This window comes from Grampus griseus (assembly GCF_964374135.1).
Source record: "Grampus griseus genome assembly, chromosome: 21".
Lineage (NCBI taxonomy): Eukaryota > Metazoa > Chordata > Mammalia > Artiodactyla > Delphinidae > Grampus > Grampus griseus.
Window position 1 is genome coordinate 29,340,167 of NC_139015.1, and position 16,741 is coordinate 29,356,907.

At 45.5% G+C, this 16,741-nt stretch overlaps 1 protein-coding gene and 1 long non-coding RNA gene across 4 annotated transcripts; one reads left to right on the top strand and one right to left on the bottom strand.

Annotated features, from left to right (window-relative positions):
- The first annotated feature begins 1 nt into the window (after nucleotide 1).
- LOC309838913 lies at nucleotides 2-5,025 on the top strand. 3 transcript variants are annotated; one of them, XR_014298424.1, is made up of 5 exons: nucleotides 2-967; nucleotides 2,387-2,498; nucleotides 4,037-4,117; nucleotides 4,386-4,514; nucleotides 4,887-5,025. It is a non-coding gene; the product is annotated as an uncharacterized lncRNA (long non-coding RNA). The 3 variants fall into 3 exon arrangements; XR_014298425.1 differs by having other exon boundaries at nucleotides 4,037-4,113; XR_014298426.1 differs by lacking the exons at nucleotides 2-967; nucleotides 2,387-2,498 and adding an exon at nucleotides 2,983-3,365 and having other exon boundaries at nucleotides 4,037-4,113.
- A 1,133-nt stretch (nucleotides 5,026-6,158) lies between these two features.
- Nucleotides 6,159-16,589, bottom strand: LSM1 (LSM1 homolog, mRNA degradation associated). The gene is made up of 4 exons (XM_082680335.1): nucleotides 16,156-16,589; nucleotides 12,207-12,275; nucleotides 10,724-10,839; nucleotides 6,159-7,341 (listed from the first exon to the last, which is right to left on the bottom strand). The coding sequence occupies exons 1-4, from the start codon at nucleotides 16,199-16,201 to the stop codon at nucleotides 7,171-7,173; spliced, it is 402 nt and encodes a 133-aa protein (XP_082536461.1). The 5' UTR covers nucleotides 16,202-16,589; the 3' UTR covers nucleotides 6,159-7,170.
- Nucleotides 16,590-16,741: the final 152 nt, after the last annotated feature.

Here is a 16,741-nt window from a genome sequence, read left to right on the forward strand (position 1 = left end):
GCTTCTCCTCCGTCCTGGCCCACGTGCGCCCTCGTGCACACGTGCCTCTCGGTGGGGAGGGGAGGGGTTACCATGGGACAGGCCGGGCAGATCACGTTCAAGGCCCTGCCACTGCTGTCGTGGGGAGAATTATGGCCGTCGTGACGGGGAGGAGGTGGTATGGGGAGACTGCTGGATCGGGGCACAGGCTTCTGCTGATGTCAGAGCCTGCCACTGACTCTGGGATGGGTGTGGGGTGCTGGTGACCTCCTCCTGGGCCAAGGTTCTCTTCCTCAGCCTTTGCAGGCTGAGCGCCTTGTTAACTCTCACGGTCCCTCTGAGCAGGAAGGTAGGCAGAGAGGTCTGGGAATTCCCTCTGGTTCTGGAAGTCCTCTGTGTCTGGCTTTGCTTTTGGATGAGGGCAGAGCCCCCAAGGGTGGAGACCAGAGGGCACCGCAGGCCAGGAGGGAAGAGATGCGGCCCAGGCCGTGCAGAGTGCTGGACAGGAAGACCCAGGGCTGGGGAGGGAGGACCCCACTCATTCACTCAACAATCCTTTGATGAGTGTCCACTGTGTAGCTCTACAGTTACAGGGGAAAACGAACCATGTGACCCCCTATGGGGAGCTGTAGGGCAGATGAGGAGGTTCAGAAGTACAGAGGAGGGAGCACCTGACGACACAGGAGGAGAAAGGGAGTGCTTCTGGGGGGAAGTCAGATTAGGAAGGAGTCAGCCAGGTGGGAGAGGGGCTGGGGGCCAGGCGCTCCAGGTAGAGCATGGAGTGGGTGGTGGGGGGTGGTGGTGGAAATCTGAGGGGTGCTCAGCTGTGGAATGTCCGTAGGGTGCGGAGGGAAGTCAAGGCTGGAGAGAGAGGCAGAGGTCAGAGCCAGCTGGGTGGGCATGGGAAGATTCCTCCGCAGGTTCCCGGGAAGCAGAGGCCGGGAGTTGAGGAGGGGACCTGGAGCTGGTGTGGCCCGGCCCCGAGGAGGTGAGTACTGGGCATCGCCAGCGGCCTTTGACCTTGGGCGTGTGGGGAAGCTGTGGACTGGAGGGCAGAAAGCACAGAGGTCAAGTTCAGACAGACTTCCCATCCCACTCCCACCACTTACTTTATGGTTGGGAGCCCCTCACTTCAGTCTGAACTTCCTCATCTATAAAATAGAGTATGTTTTCTTTTTCATTTTCTTTTTCTTTGTGTAATCCTCTCAGGGTGGTTATAAGGCTTGAATCAGGTAACAATACATCAAGAGCCCCCAGGACCAAGCCCCGACTTCTCAGCCAGTGTCTGGGCCCTCGCGTCTCCCCCTAGCCACCCTTCTCATCTTGCCTAGCTCAGTGCGCTCCCGAGATGCCCTCAACGTTCAGGGCAGCTCACAGCGTTACTCCCTGAAAGGCTTCCCTTTGGGCACCCCGTCCCCCTACTCTTTAGTTAGAATTCAATACCTTTGGGCCCCCCCCCCCCCCGACAGACATTTATCACAGTAACAATAAGACTGTTAGGCATTCCCCACACACACCTTTTTTAAAAGACTGTTTTAAGAGCTGTTTTAGATTCACAGAGAAACTGAGAGGAAGGAACAGAGATTTCCCGTAGACCCTCTGCCCCCGCACCTGTAGATCCCCCCTTTCCGTGTCTGTGAGCTCCATCCGTAAGGCCCTGTAAACGCCATGAGGACTTGGATCCTTTCCAAATTCTTGATTCCCCAGCACTTAGCACAGGGCTAGATAATTAATAGATACTGAATAAATGTTTAGTAAATGATTGGGAAGCATGGAGCCTGGCACTTTGTAGATTATCAATAAGTACTGATTTTCTTCCAGCTCTTCCTTCCTGCTTATAGAGTATATGCTTATTTAATACCTAAAGAGTTTTCCCCCAAAGGGGACATTGTGAGAGGGCAGCAGAAAGTTAAGGCAAGTTTAACTCATTGGGCTTGAGGTCATTATGGATTACCTCCCTTCACAGAATATTTTTTTTTAATACATTTATTTTTATTTACTTATCTTTGGCTGCATTGGGTCTTTGTTGCTGTGCGTGGGCTTTCTCTAGTTGCGGCGAGCGGGGGCTACTCTCCGTTGCGGTGCGTGGGCTTCTTATTGCGGTGGCTTCTCTTGTTGCAGAGCACGGGCTCTAGGCACGCGGGCTTCAGTAGTTGTGGCTCGTGGGCTCTAGAGTGCAGGCCCAGTAGCTGTGGCGCACGGGCTTAGCTGCCCCGCGGCATGTGGGATCTTCCCGGACCAGGGCTCGAACCCATGTTGCCTGCATTGGCAGGCGGGTTCTTAACCACTGCGCCACCAGGGAACCCTGGAGAACATTTTATGTAATCCAGCACTTAATTCCTCAATTTGAGTTGGTTGCCGTTCTGTTATCACTCTTTTTTTTTTGGCTGTGCTACGTGGCATGCAGAACTTCCTCATCCAGGGATCGAACCCACGTCGCCTGCACTGGAAGCACGGAGTCTTAACCACTGGACCGCCAGGGAAGCCCTGTTATCATATTTGTACAGAGGAGACTAAGTGTAAGCTCAGTGAGGGGAGGGAAGGCATCCCATGAGTCTGGGGGGACTCAGCAGATGATAACGGCTGGCGTGGAGCGCTCCTGAGCCAGGGCTGGCTCTAAGCTCTTCACACGTGTTCACTCACTCCTTACCACCACCCAAAGAGCTGGTGCCATTAGATCCCCATTTTACAGACAAGGAGCTGAGAGGTGCCGCTGGACCAAGTTCGGAGAGCTCTGAAGTGAAGAAACCGGGACGCACAGCCTGTGCTCTTCACCTTTTTTTTTTTTTTATTGCAGTACAGTTGATTTACAGTGTTGTGTTAGTTGCTGCTGTACAGCAAAGTGACTTAGTTATACATACATATATATATATATATCCTTTTTCATATTCTTTTCCATTATGTTTATCACAGGATATTGAGTATAGTTCCCTGTGCTCTACAGTAGGACCTTGTTGTTTATCCATTCTCTGTATAATAGTTTGCATCTGCTAATCCCAAACTCCCACTCCATCCCTCTCCCACCCGCCTCCCCCTTGGCAACCACAAGTCTGTCCTCTATGTCTGTGAGTTTGTTTCTGTTGCGTAGATAAGTTCATTTGTGTCATATTCTAGATTCCACATATAAGTGATATATGGTATTTATCTTTGTCTGGCTTACTTCACTTAGTATGATAATCTTTAGGTCCATCCATGTAGCTGCAGATGGCATTATTTCATTCTTTTTTACGCCTGTGTGCTCTTCACGTTTTAAAATCTCCTGTTTCTCTCTGAAAAGCAGGGCCCATATTTGCCTCTCATGCCTGACAAATCTCAGGGTGATGCTCAGCATGCCCAGCTATCCCCTTACACTGGTTCCCTTGTCCTCGTCTGCCTGTTTCCAGCAGGTGAGCCAGGGACGTTGGCAGGGGCCACAGTTAAAGCTCTCTGTCTTCTGTAATAGCCTAACCAGAAGAGCAAACTGAAGGCAGGTGGGCTGAGTTGAACTTCCCAGATATTTTATTTGACCTGCACACTATTTTTAGAAAATTTTGAATTAGTTGCCAACACAAACTGTAGGGACAGAAAACAGATCAGTGGTTGCCAGGGGCTGGGGAAGGAGGGAGAAGTTAAATTCACAGGGGCAGGGGTGATGGTGATATAACTATATGCAGTTGTTAAAACTCACAGAATTGTACACTAAAAAGAGTGAATTTTACTGTATGCAAACTTATTCGTCAATAAAACTGGGTCTTAGGGATGAATTCCCAGGCAATCTGGGTTTCTGACCTTGGATACGGCCAGCACTGGGCCCTCTCTCTTCCTTGTGGTTCTAGCTGCTGGCTGGCTGGTGCTCTGACACCACTCAATGCTCTGTGTTTCCAGAGCAGCAGCATTTGAGACCATTTTCTACCCCTGGGTCCTGCAGCAACCGCTGCTGAATGTCTGAAGTTAGGGGGAAAAAAATTTTTTTTTTTTTAAAGGAGAATAGGTACAAAATAGGAGGTTGAGAAGAGGCAAAGCAGTGAAGTGAGACATGAGAAAAAAAGAGGACTTGATTTTATTTTCTGCTCCCAAGGAGCCCTGGCAGAGCTGGAGGAGTAGACAGCTAGGGGAGTGTGAACCGGGGTGGACAGCCCCAGAGCTTTGGGACAGGTAGGTACGTGCCATTTTCTAGGGTGGGTTTCCTAATTCTTTCAGGCTAGGAGGTCTTGGGTCACTTAACTAGATACAAAACCTGCTTCGCTGGCAAAAGCAAGCACCCATGAAGCAGTCTCTTGCTCTTTATCCCCAAAGGGGTAATATGCAAGGTGGAGGTGGGGCACTGCAGTTGGGAGGAACACAGACTGAAGAGTATCTGTTGCCTCCAGCAATCCTGACAAGTCCTCCCCCACCCCCAACCCCGTTTCCCTGGGATGCTCTTCCAGACGTTGGCGCACCAATCATCTCCAGACTCTTCATGCCTGGGGGGCTGTGGTCTCCAGTGAGGGCAGTAAGAGAACATCTCCACGTTCAGTGTAAGGATCTCTGCTAATCACTCCACTCCGGGATGCTCGGTGAGTCCTGCCGTCCTCATCCTTTGAGGCATTACTGGTCTCTGAAGCATCTTATCTGACCAGCCTGAATTCACTGCATTCCCCATCCATCCATCTGTCCATCAACCCATCCTTCAACCCCAAAAATATGTACTGAGACTTGATATATGCCCGGTATCATCCTAGATGTGGGACTACAGGAGTGAACATGACAAAAATTCTGTCCTTAAGGGTTTACATTCTAGTAGGGGAGTGGAGCAGACAGTAAAGAAGTGAAACTTATGTTGGATTGCGATACTTGCTCTGGTGAAAAGCAAAGCTGCCGAGGATATAGGTGGGGGGAGGGGGGAGGTGTGCTATTTAAAACAGGTCGTGAGGGAAGGATTCTTGCAGTTATCTGGGACAAGTATGTCCTAAGCAGAGAGAACAGGAAATTCCGGCCTCGTCCAGAGCCTGCTGCATCTGCTCTGCCTGCTGGCCTGCACCGTCTGCCGTCTGCACCTCGCTCTGCCTGACCTGCCACCCATACTCCTGTGAGCAAAACTGAGGCCACTCTCCAGCCATCACATCTGTCATACCCCTGGGGCTCATGCTGATGTGGCATCCCTGAGAAGCCCTGCACAATGGCAGCGTGAGGGCATCTGGTTCTGCTAAGTATCCAGGGCCTGTTGGGAGTTTATCCGAGCAGGGTGGGAGAGCAGATACTGTGGCTTAAATTCAGCCGACAACATGTGACGTAAGGTCAAGGGCCAAGGAAAGGGGAAAAGAACAGCTGGGAGAGAGAGAGGCTGCTGTGCCCAGTTATATCAGAATAAAGATCGCCAGGAAAGGGGCTGCAGTAGATCTTCCTTGTTTGTTTGTTTTCCTTGAAAGTGGTCTCATGGGAACCTCTACTGGAAGAAACTATTAAAGACAAAACAAAGGTATAGAACTGAGATTGATTCTGAAGCCTGATTAACAGTAGAGGAGTACCTGCAGTGGTCCAGGAAAAAAGCACGATTTCAGTACCTGCAAAAAGCCTGGACTGGGCAAAGCTGAGGGCAGGCTCTGAGCAGCAGGGAGACAGAACAGGAGGGAAGCAGGGAGTCTCATTCCATGCTTCAGCTCTCTTTGCTGCTGCCTGTGTGACAAAGGTCTAAAGGCAATATGTTATTACGCGTAACAACTGAAGCCCAGCTATGGCTTGGAAATTCCTGAACTACTGTGGAAATTCTCTCCTTTGAATCATGACTCTTTTGATTGCATTTGGAATTCTGTTTGAAGGAGGTTGAAAAGACGAGTACAGTGAATCCGAATCTCTTGAAGGTGCCGGATATTCTGAAACAGTGGTGCTCAGAAAAAAGCAGAATGCTTACAGAATGCTGTAATTCTGCTGACTCTCAAAGAACATCTTCTTGTAGTGAAAGTTAGCCACCTCTTCCACAAGTCTCCCCTTTGTGGGGAAGTTAATAACAAATTCCGGCTATTCAACAGTAAGGTTAGAGATGAAACACACTAGATAAATCATTTAGTGCGACGGTTCTTCACAAATTAGCTACCTTGAAACCAACCCAATGATGAATAGCTCAGAAGTCTGCATTTGGCGCAGTTTTAAAAACACCTGAGCTCATAAAATGTGGTATGTTTAATACTATAAAATAACTCAAACATAGGAATTGGCTATAAATATCTTCCCTGCAAAGAATGTCTTTGCTCAACAGACTATAAAATAAGTATCTGGAATAGTTTTACAGTTAAAACTGAGAATCAGGGAGGAAAAGTGACTTGCTTGAGCCCAAGGTGCTAGAGAGAACAGAGTCCAGGTTTCGGAAAGTACAGCCTCTTACGCTTCCTGTGTGATCAACATCATTCCAGAAAAGGGGCATCACTTGGCTTGGCTGAGAATAACCTAGATATATCAGTCACTGCAACACGATTTTATCTGTGCTTTTTGATCACAGCATAGGAGGCTCAAGACTCAATCCAAAGGACTAGAAAACCTAACGAAATTAGCAATACTTAGAGAAGTCGTTATGTGGATCTCAAGGGAACGCAGCTGGGATAGCTGTTGGTGAAGCAAACAGCTGCTTCTCAAACACCAGCTTCTCTTATAATCAGTAAGTGCAAAACTTCACGGAGAGAGCCCTCCTCAAGCCTGAAAACTTGTTTTTCTTATCAGAAAAAAACCATGACAAGGGGAGAAAGGAGGACCCACAGGATATCTGGTATGAAAATATTCCTTCATAAGTAACTAGTAGGTTGGAATTGTGACAGAAGGGAGATCCCAGCATGTGTGTGTATGGACTGCTTATACCTTTGAGAGCAGAAATTTAATGACTATTCACTGAAGGCAACTCAAACTTGGGAAATAATAACGTTGCAATTTTGAGATTCATATTTTATTTACAAGCAAATGAAGAATATTCCCTGTAACCATTAATTTGGGGGGAGAAGAGCAATATAAAGAAGTAGTTGCTGGCTCCACAGTGACGTGTGAAAGGAGTCCATGCCACTGTTTCTTTAAATGATTTTGTTATTAAAAAAACCGAAACAAAACGCACAATTTCTTCATGTTGCCTATGTGAAAGAATTCCAAATAAAAATGACTTTTCAAAGCTCTGCGGTCTCTCGTCAAATGTGTCACTTGGTTTGGTGACAGCCCCTGCTCCCCAAGAGCTACAGCCTCTGAGCAGAAGACTTAATACTCATCAAGAGTATCTGCTCGAGGGATAGACAGGCCTCGATCCTTCAGGGCCTGGACTTTCAACTTCTCAGCTTCCAGCTTGGTCTGCTGTTCCACCCTCTGTTCTTCTAGGATTTCTTCAATAGACACTTGCTGGAGGGGTGTGTCACTCTCCTTTTCTAAGTCCTACAAAACAAGCAGGTTTGGAAAACTTCACCTGATAACCAAGAATAGAAAATATCATAGATCTAAAGGCAAACCAGTTCCTAAATGGATTCCTATATCCAGCTTGGGTTATTTTTTGTACTTGAGATAGGGCAGAAATATCCTATGGACAGATAAATTTGACAAAGAAATGGCTGGCAATGCTCCTATAGAACACATGTGAGTGTGGTTTAACAGGAATCAGTATCGGCATGTATAACAAAGCTTTCGTGTATCCAAAGTAAAGTTCTACATTAGACAAGTACTCCTTCTCTTAAAAAAAAAAAAATATTAGGGCTGCTTACAGTTATTTCCCCAGCCCCAGGGAATCCAAGAAAGAAGGTACTGAGGTCAAGATGGCTTAAAATAAATTTTGTATTTATACATGATCAAAGTCAGCCTAATTTCTGGGGGTTTGTGCTCAGTAAGAAGGTAGAGAACACTGATTCAAAGTAGCACCACCACCTGCCCCCCCCACCCCCCAGGCCACAGCCGGTCCTGGCTCCTTCCCGGGCCAAAGGCAATAAACTGTCCCTCTGCCGCATTAACCAGGAGTTGTTACATTATAACACAGGACTTCTTCCCCCTTTATGGCAACAAGTCTTCTAGAGAAAACCTCAGCAGACCAGTTAGGTTACTATACCATTTTGGCCCCAATGTATTTCTCGCAAATATTGGCTACTTTTCCCACTTAATATGGCATAATATGCTTAATATTTTTATTTTTGAACACCTTCTAAACATCTGATAACCAATTTTATAATGCAGAACCTTGCTATAAAATTACCTATCTACAGGGCTTCCCTGGTGGCGCAGTGGTTGAGAGTCCGCCTGCCGATGCAGGGGACATGGGTTCGTGCCCCGGTCCGGGAAGATCCCACATGTCGCGGAGTGGCTGGGCCCGTGAGCCATGGCCACTGAGCCTGCGCATCTGGAGCCTGTGCTCCGCAACGGGAGAGGCCACAATAGTGAGAGGCCCACGTACCGCAAAACAACAACAAAAACACACAAAAAAACAAAACAAAACAAAAAAATTATCTATCTACAGACTCAGTTCACTCTCCTTAAGATGAGTATACAGGTGTCACTCTGTGTTTTAGTAACATGGAAAGCCTATACCGACAGGGCATTCTTATTTCTCATCCTCCTCTCTGACTTTTAATTATAAAATTCTGGGAAGGCATCAACACATACACAAACTCTCCAGACGTTCCAGCCGACCACTGGATACTTATCTTCAGATGCTGCTAAGGCCTCGGGACCCACAGGCAGTGACACAGCAGATGGAGGACTCTCACCAGAAAGGTTAGAATGAAAGCCACATAAATTACATAAGCAAGCCCTGCCCTGGGTCAAAAGTTAACTGCATCCAGCAAAATATATATTATCAAGTGTAATCTTCCCTCACAACCCATGGGCAGCAGGAGGGAAGATAATGTTCTTGGCTTAGTGTACTACTTCTTGGACTTTTCAATATTATGTGCTGAGCTGTTCATGTGGTTATGATAATGCTGTTTCCTAACAATCGGCTTATTACTTAAGGCTGTGTGTCTCATCATCCTTGAGGTAGAATCCAGGGACTCTGCAAACAACTGAATGTTTACAGAATCCAAATGGCTTCTAGGTTTGAGTTTTCCTAGAATTGGTTCATAACGTCTTCAAACTGACTACCGATTCATACAACTATGTAAGCATTTCCTGAACCATATTTCTTTAGTGGTACCACTATAAGAATTCTGCAGCATCCAAACCATAACATACAAAAAAAAGAGCACTTTTCTCCTCAAAAGGGCTCCCAGGAAACAATGAAGCTTCAAGAATAAACACAAGTTCACTTCTCTTCACATACATCTACACAGGGGCATGTTTGTGCCAATGTAACTGGCACAGAAAGCATGGATGTGGTGTTTACTACTGTACAACTGAAGCACAGTATGCGTGGATATTTTAACTTAAATCTTTCCCCCCACAGCAAAGTAATACATTTCCTCTTTAAAACAAAGAGGTGACAATTCCCGCTGCTTAAACATACACTGAAACCAAAAATATCAACCACAACTATATTTTTAAAATTAGAAAAAGTTATTTCATAGCAATACTTGGACAGTATCGATTAGTTGTTTCTAGCTGTTAACGACATGAGGTCTCTGAACGAACATGACCCTGGCAAAATTACCTCCTTACTTTGTCAAATGGTCTACCATTAAAAACAGCTACGGACCAAACTACTTCACTCCAAAGACTCCTGTAAACGTGATTTAAGATGTGGCTAGGGATTGGGAAACTTTACTGAAAACTTTAAAGATAAAATCAAGCAAACACCAAGGTTTGATTTTCCTGGAAAACCCAATAATCAGAAGCATGAGGATCGAGTCAAAGGTATTAAATAAAGTACTTCTCTTTTAAAGTAAATGTGTCTCATGTAAAATGTGAAATCAAGTTTTATTTTCTTTAAAAATGTCTGAGTACTTCTAATATATATTTTGGGCGAAGAGTTTTCTAATAGTTCACATACACAGACATATAGACCTACAGTAACACCACTTTAGAGGATTTAATTTTTCACCTGCCAGCTGGCTTTCCTGACAACAGATAACAGGTACCTCTCCTCCTTGGCTGGGAGCTAAGTATGCAAGTGGAGTTGAGCCCATCCTCGGAAAGTTAACAGAAAGGCTTCTTCTGCAGCCATTCTTTCCCCTCCCCGCTTTAAAAAACATAGATATCGCACTGTATATGCAGTGTGTCTTTCCCCCAAACACCACTAATAACCTTTATGTCATGAAAAACCATTTGTAAACAATTGTTTAAATGACTGCAAAATATTCCAGTGTTAACAAGCCACATTTCATTGAATTATTCTTCTCCTGTTAGATATCAAGCTTCAATTTTCTGCTATTAGAGATACAATAACAACATACTAACGAACACATTTGTGTGGGACAGTATTTACATATATATATGTTTATATATATATATCTATGGCTGCTCCGTGTGGCTTGTGGGATCTTAGTTCCCCGACCAGGGATTGAACCCGGGCCCTTGGCAGTGAGATCGGGAGTACTAACCACTGGACTGCCAGGGAATTCCCATGTAGGACAGTATTTTTTATGGTATCAGGTAAAAATCAATGGTATTTTGCTGCTAATGGGATCAAAATCTTTAAAATGCCAGGAGGCACTGAAACAAAGTTAATTGCTCTCTGTAGCTTTCCTTTTACAATGTAGCTTTCCTAAGCTAATTGGGTGGTTTCCTTGAGAAGCTGGGTGAAGGTGGAAAATATATTTTTTCCTTCTTGAAAAGACAAAAAAGAAACCTAACTGGCATGATTATCAAGAGCCATAGCAGCTTAACAGTTTTCACTTACTATTTCTCCTAGTAGGACCACATTTTCTCCTCTGACCACAAAAATCCCTCGAGGAATATCACCGTATTTTTTGCCCACATGAATACGCTCCACAGTCTGATGTAGCACTAAGTTAGCTATAAGTGTACAGGGAAGAAACAAAGATATTTAGTTCAAATTACTTTATAGGTAAAGGTCCATTACTCAATTAGTCAGTTATTTTGAGTAGAAAAGATTTAGCTGTACATGACTTTCAAACTTTCTAGTTCTGGAAAAAGCTAAAATTTCAAACAATCTCTTCCTATTACATTGAGACAAACCACTTAGGAGACTTTTAAACAACTGCAAACTGAGAGAGTATTTGGGATTATGTTGCACTAATAAGGAGGATGGTGGAAATAAATGAAGAAAATTAAATTCCTTATGAGTTAGTTGCTAATATCAACATGGCTATAAGAAAATATAAATGACAGGGCACTTGGAAAACTCTAAAGCCCAAACAACTGCAGAAATTAAAACTCTGGGTTTATTTGGAAGGAAAACGTTTTTCTATGTTGCGTGGGTATGTGTGTGTGATGATTTACCGAAGATTTAACTTTGTTTCAGTACTTAGGATTCATTTAACCCAATGTAGGTACTCATGGATTACGATATAACGGTAACCTATTTTTTCCCTCTGTCAGATAACCATAATCTGGTAATGTGAGAGTAAAGCCACTATTTACCACTTTTCCCTCATGTAGTCTGATGAATTTGACTTAAGGTTTAGAACCACAATCTGTGAAGAATAATTCATTTTCCTCTTCCAATTGGTGCTGTTTGTCTTACGTGAAGAAATGCGGTATCTGTGCTCTTATCGTCTATAATTCTTACATGTGTTTCAATTATGTTGTTTTTCCTCAGGCCCAAAGCCACTGACCTATGCAGATGTCCAGCAAATGCTGATATGAACTGAGAAGTTCCTTAAGACAGAAGCAAATATAAGGTCTCTTTAGAAAAATGCAGGAGGCAAAACCAAGACCAAGACCTTGAGTCTAATGTATCCCAAGGTATAAAATCCTGAGCTTAATGTTGGGGGTCCCTAAAAAGCTTCAGCAAAGGCCTCTGACCCACTTTTCATTGGACAGGGAGGGATTACCTTCAGGGCAGGAACTGCTTTGAAGAGTAGTCGCACCCAAGCCAATGTACAAATGAGCAGCTTTTTCAGTGGACTGAGTTTATTTCTATCATCTGGCTCCCTCTAATGGGGAAAATAAAAAATAGTCCAAAACACTGTCAGCGCATGTTCTAGTGAAAACCAGTTTTAGAAATACAAGCTTGTAAACACAAGCTTTTGAACCACCTAATTGTAATTTAGAAAACGATGTAATGATTCAAACCAATATTCTATTATGCCAGACACGTGAAAAAAGTTGCAGACAAACTTCGATATGAAACAACACAAAAATACAGTGGGCAGCTCTTATTATCCAGAGTACAGGAGAAGTCCGTGACTAATACGTACCAAATTGATCAATGCTTCTTAAAAAGCCTATAAGCGTCCTTCCATCTCGAAGCAGGACCAAGTGCTTTTCTGGGGAGAGGAAAAAAGATCTTTAAAAAATGTACTGTTGGGACTTCCCTGGTGGTGCAGTGGTTAAGAATCCGCCTGCCAGTGCAGGGGACACGGGTTCTAGCCCTGGTCCAGGAAGATCCCACATGCCGCGGAGCAACTAAGCCCGTACGCCACAACTACTGAGCCTGTGCTCTAGAGCCCGCGAGCCACAACTACTGAAGCCCATGTGCCTACAGCTCGTGCTCTGCAACAAGAGAAGCCACTGCAATGAGAAGTCCATTAGCCTGTGAGTTTACAGGGTAACAACAAAAACAAAGTTCATAGCAGATTAAGCTCTACTACTTCTTCCAGTGTATTTAAGGCAGAGTTCACTGAGGAATTAGAGGGATGACCCCGGCAGCACGGTGTTTAGATGAGAAGACTGGTGATGGAAGAATCTGAGGAGGCGGCAGAGTGGGGAAGGACTGGGCACGTAGTCAGGGGGCCTGACCAACTGGTTCTAGATGCTGATGCTTGACAGTTAAACCCTCTCAGTGTCATGTCAGTTTCCATACCTGCAAATTTGGAAATTGAATCTAGGTGATCTTTATGATCTTAATTCAAGAATTATTTTCCCCTCAACCGAGATGGAGAGCTGCTATTTCAAACTCTGGAATCAGGGAAGGTTTTAAATAAAAAAAATACCTCAGACATGGAGAATGAGGACACTGATAATAAAACTAGAGCAAAAGTTCAATAAAATTTATGGAGAGCTATGTGCTGTTCTGGGGCCTAGATATAGAGTAGAGCAGGGGTCCCCAACCCCTGGGCTGTGGACTGTTGTCCGAGGCCCGTTAGGAACCGGGGCCGCACAGCAGGTGAGAGGTGGGCTAGTGAGCGAAGCTGCATCTGCCGCTCCCCATGGCTCCCCACAGCTCACATTGCCGCCTGAGCTGTCCCCCGCCCCGCCACCCAGTCCGTGGAAAAACTGTCTTCCGTGAGACCGGTCCCTGGCGCCAAAAAGGTTAGGGACCGCTGCGGTACAGAATAACATTTAGAGTCACCAACCTTATGGAACTTATATTCCTGGTGGAGAAAGTCAAACAAATTTTTAAAAATGCCCTATAGCGCGTAGTCTAGCGGAATAATAAACAAGATAGCAGAATGAGAAAAAGAGGGGAAGAAGCTACTGAAGAGAGGGTGGCTAGGGAAAAGCTCTCTGAAGAGGTGACCCTGAGCTGACACTGAAGAATGATAGTCAGCCCGTCACTAGAATAGGTAGCCAAAGTCATTCATTTGTTCCTTAATGCCACAGATAAAGTACTTTCTAGATGCAGAACAGAGGAACAAGACAGTGATTCTTTCCTGAAGGAATTTATAGGCTTTCTGGGTCTATAATTAAGCACCACAAGAGAGCAAATCTTAATTATGTGAGACTGAGAGAAACTGTATCTAGCTGGAGCAGGTATCTGAGTTGGACATTTTTGGCCATAGGAAGAGTGACAGGGAAAGGGAAGAGGAGGGAAATCTGTAATTGAGGCAGAAGAAAAAAGAGCTATGTATCCAAATGTCTGGCGAAAAGTTGAGGGTGTGAAGGGAAATAACAGGAGATGAAGTCAGAGAAGTCCTGGGAGCAGAGGCTGAGTCTGGATGTGACTTCACAGGGAACAAGAAAACTCTGAAGATTAAACTGGCAGAAAAGAGAGAACGGTTTTGAGGCTAGACCCAGAGTCTGAGACATGAAAAAGAGACCTGAACCAGGGGAGAGATGGGAAGGGACAGGATGGGAGGACCAAGACACTACAGTTATAAGGGATGGGATTTGTCAGCCAAGTGTGTTTGTATATGTGGGTATGTGTGAGAGAGTGGGGTGCTGAAGAGATGAGTTAAAGAAGATGTAGGAATTCTGAGTCATCATGTCAGGGAGGACCATTTACCAAGAGCTGGGAGTAAAAGAAGCAAGCTCAGTGGAAGGTGATTAGCTGTAGTGATTCTGAAGTGGTATCAGGACACCTATGTAGAAATGTCAACTGGCAACTGGAGATGTAAGACTGGCCAAAGAAGTCAGGATCGCAGCAGTTTTTGAATAAGTCCACAAAGAGGTGATATAATAATTAAAGTCCAGGAGCCCTCCTAGAGATTTAAAGAAAGAAGCAAGCCAAAGATGGGACCTAAGTGTCCATCTATTTTAGGGAACAATAACGGTTGCAGAGGTAAGAAAATCAAGTACCAGTGTTGGAGAAATCAAGAAAATGAAGAATCCCGTGGTAACATTATCACAGTGTTGCAGAGGAGACGGAAGAGCTCGGAGAAGTGCATCAGAAGGTGTCTTTAAGACTGCAGTTTCAGTAGTGTGTTGACAAAAGAAATCAGATTGCAGGGGTAATAGAGGTAGGTGGTCTATTGCAGGTGGTCAGGAAGTAGAGTTAAAATGGGAGACTACTCAAGAGGTTTGGGGGTAAAGATGTGAAAAAAGGGATAGGAATTTGATGGTGAAACACAACTGAGAAAAAATTCGACAGACAAGAACATACATGAAGGGGAGGATTCAGAGCGGGAGCGAGAGAGGATATGAGAGCAACAGGATATTAATGGAAGAAGGTTCCAGAAGCAGTGGAAGGAAAGAGAAATAAGACACAAACTGAAAGGGAGGAATACTTCCTATTCAAATGAGAGGATGGGTGAAAATACAGAAAGACTGAGGAGAGGAGAGTGTCTGAATGTCACAGTGAAGGGTGCATATGAAATGGTTTCAAATCTTTCAGTAAAGGAGGAGCTTGGAATCTGCACAAAAGGGGTTAGAGGCTTGAGAAAAGCAATTATTTTTAGTAGAATGGCAGGATGTGTTAGGGGCCTCAAATAATTCAGATACATAACAAGAGAGGTGAGGGCAAAAGGGCATCCTCAGATAACTAAGACTGAGGATTTCATCACCCATTACAGACAGGCTTGTACAGTGGTTATTCATACATGACTTTGGTCCAACCTACATTTCCCTTCAATAGCAAAATCACTAATTTGGATCTAAAAAGTGATTTCAAACGACAGGAAGAGAACTTAATCATAAACTCACTCTTTAATTTACATACATAGTAACTGTTGAGATTCCTGTAACTTGTTTGGAACTGTGTGTAAACCGTTTTGCAGCAATTACAAGTTAATGAGACAGATCACACGATTGAGACTTTAAAAATGTTTAAGGAATAATTCACAGATGAGAGTTTGGAAAAAGGAAAGACAACTGTACAGAAGTGAGCTCCTCTTCAGGACAGTGACTAGGAATAAGGGAGCTCTTAATAAATGCGAGAGAAAACTGTCTAACAGAAGAAAAAAGTAAGTTTGAAGTGAGTGACTCAAGTCTTTCTGGAAAAAGCAATACCTGGTCCGGCAGTGGTCTCCATTACCATAACCCTAAAGTCTAAATACCCTCAACGGTAAAAGATTGCAAACGGCCACACAGCATAAATCCTATGTTTAGTGCTAATTAAGTCCAACTGCTGTTGTATTACTCTTTTCGTTTCTTGAAGAATCCTTTCTCTAAGAATTCTCATTCATCCACCAGTAACCACCTGGTACTTCGAAATGCCGCAGGTGGGAGATGATGCACCGGGGAGGCGGCCAACTTTCACACTTGGGCCTCAGCAGCCGCATCCCTGAAAAGCAGAAGTGAATTCTACAGCTTGCCCGGGGGCCGGTGAAGGCTGCGAGAGACAGGATACAGGGAGCAGGCTAGGAGGTGGGCAAACGGTGTGTCCCGTGGCTCCTGCATCCTGTGGAAGATGCTAACGCCGGACGTCCAGAACCTTACTAAAAACACACCGCCCCCAGCCCAGACTCATTCTATGAGCTCCCTCCTAAGAGGCACCCTCCTGGGAAGAAGGGTCTCACCCCAGACTTCACTCGGAGACGAACTACTCACTGTCGATGTCCTCGATGAGGCTGGCGGTGCCGGGCATATAGTTCATTTTGAGTTGAGATAAGGCTGCAATGTATAGTGGCGGTGGGCCAGCGCGTCCAACACGTCCTTCCTCCTATCGCAGTCGCCGCCTCGGCGGGACCGGGACAGGAATCCGGACCCGGACCAACTCCTCGCCCCGGCTTTCAGTAGCCGGGGCCTGCCGGAAACGCCACCATATTACCCCCACCCACTTCCGGCATCACGTGCCCGTCCTCAAGAAGAGGCGGGGCCCTAGCGCGGTCCTGGGATACGCTTTCCGCAACCCTGATAAGAGGGGAAGAGGAATCTAGATTGGATAGACAGTGGGGAAAAGTGTTTTCCCTTTTAAAGGAACACGGTGCCGCCCCTCGCTTTCCTGCTTCCCAGACCCCAGAGCCACGGACCTCCGTCCTTCCTCTCAGGACGCGGAAGCTGAGGGGGCGGGACCCGGCCTGGGATTGGCTGTTGCCGGCCGACCACCCCTTCCCTGCGGTCCAGTCGCGCTCCCCCGCAGGCGCCTGCGCAATGGGCCGGCCTTGGGGGGCGGGAAGCGCCCGGGGGCAGTGGA

Coding starts and splice junctions, on each gene's coding strand:
- LSM1 (XM_082680335.1), bottom strand. CDS start 16,201: ATGAACTATATGCCCGGCACCGCCAGCCTCATCGAGGACATCGACA. Junction 10,840..12,206: donor AAGAAGCATTGATCAATTTG/GTACGTATTAGT, acceptor GTACACTTATAG/CTAACTTAGTGCTACATCAG. Junction 7,342..10,723: donor TGGTCCTACTAGGAGAAATA/GTAAGTGAAAAC, acceptor CTTGTTTTGTAG/GACTTAGAAAAGGAGAGTGA.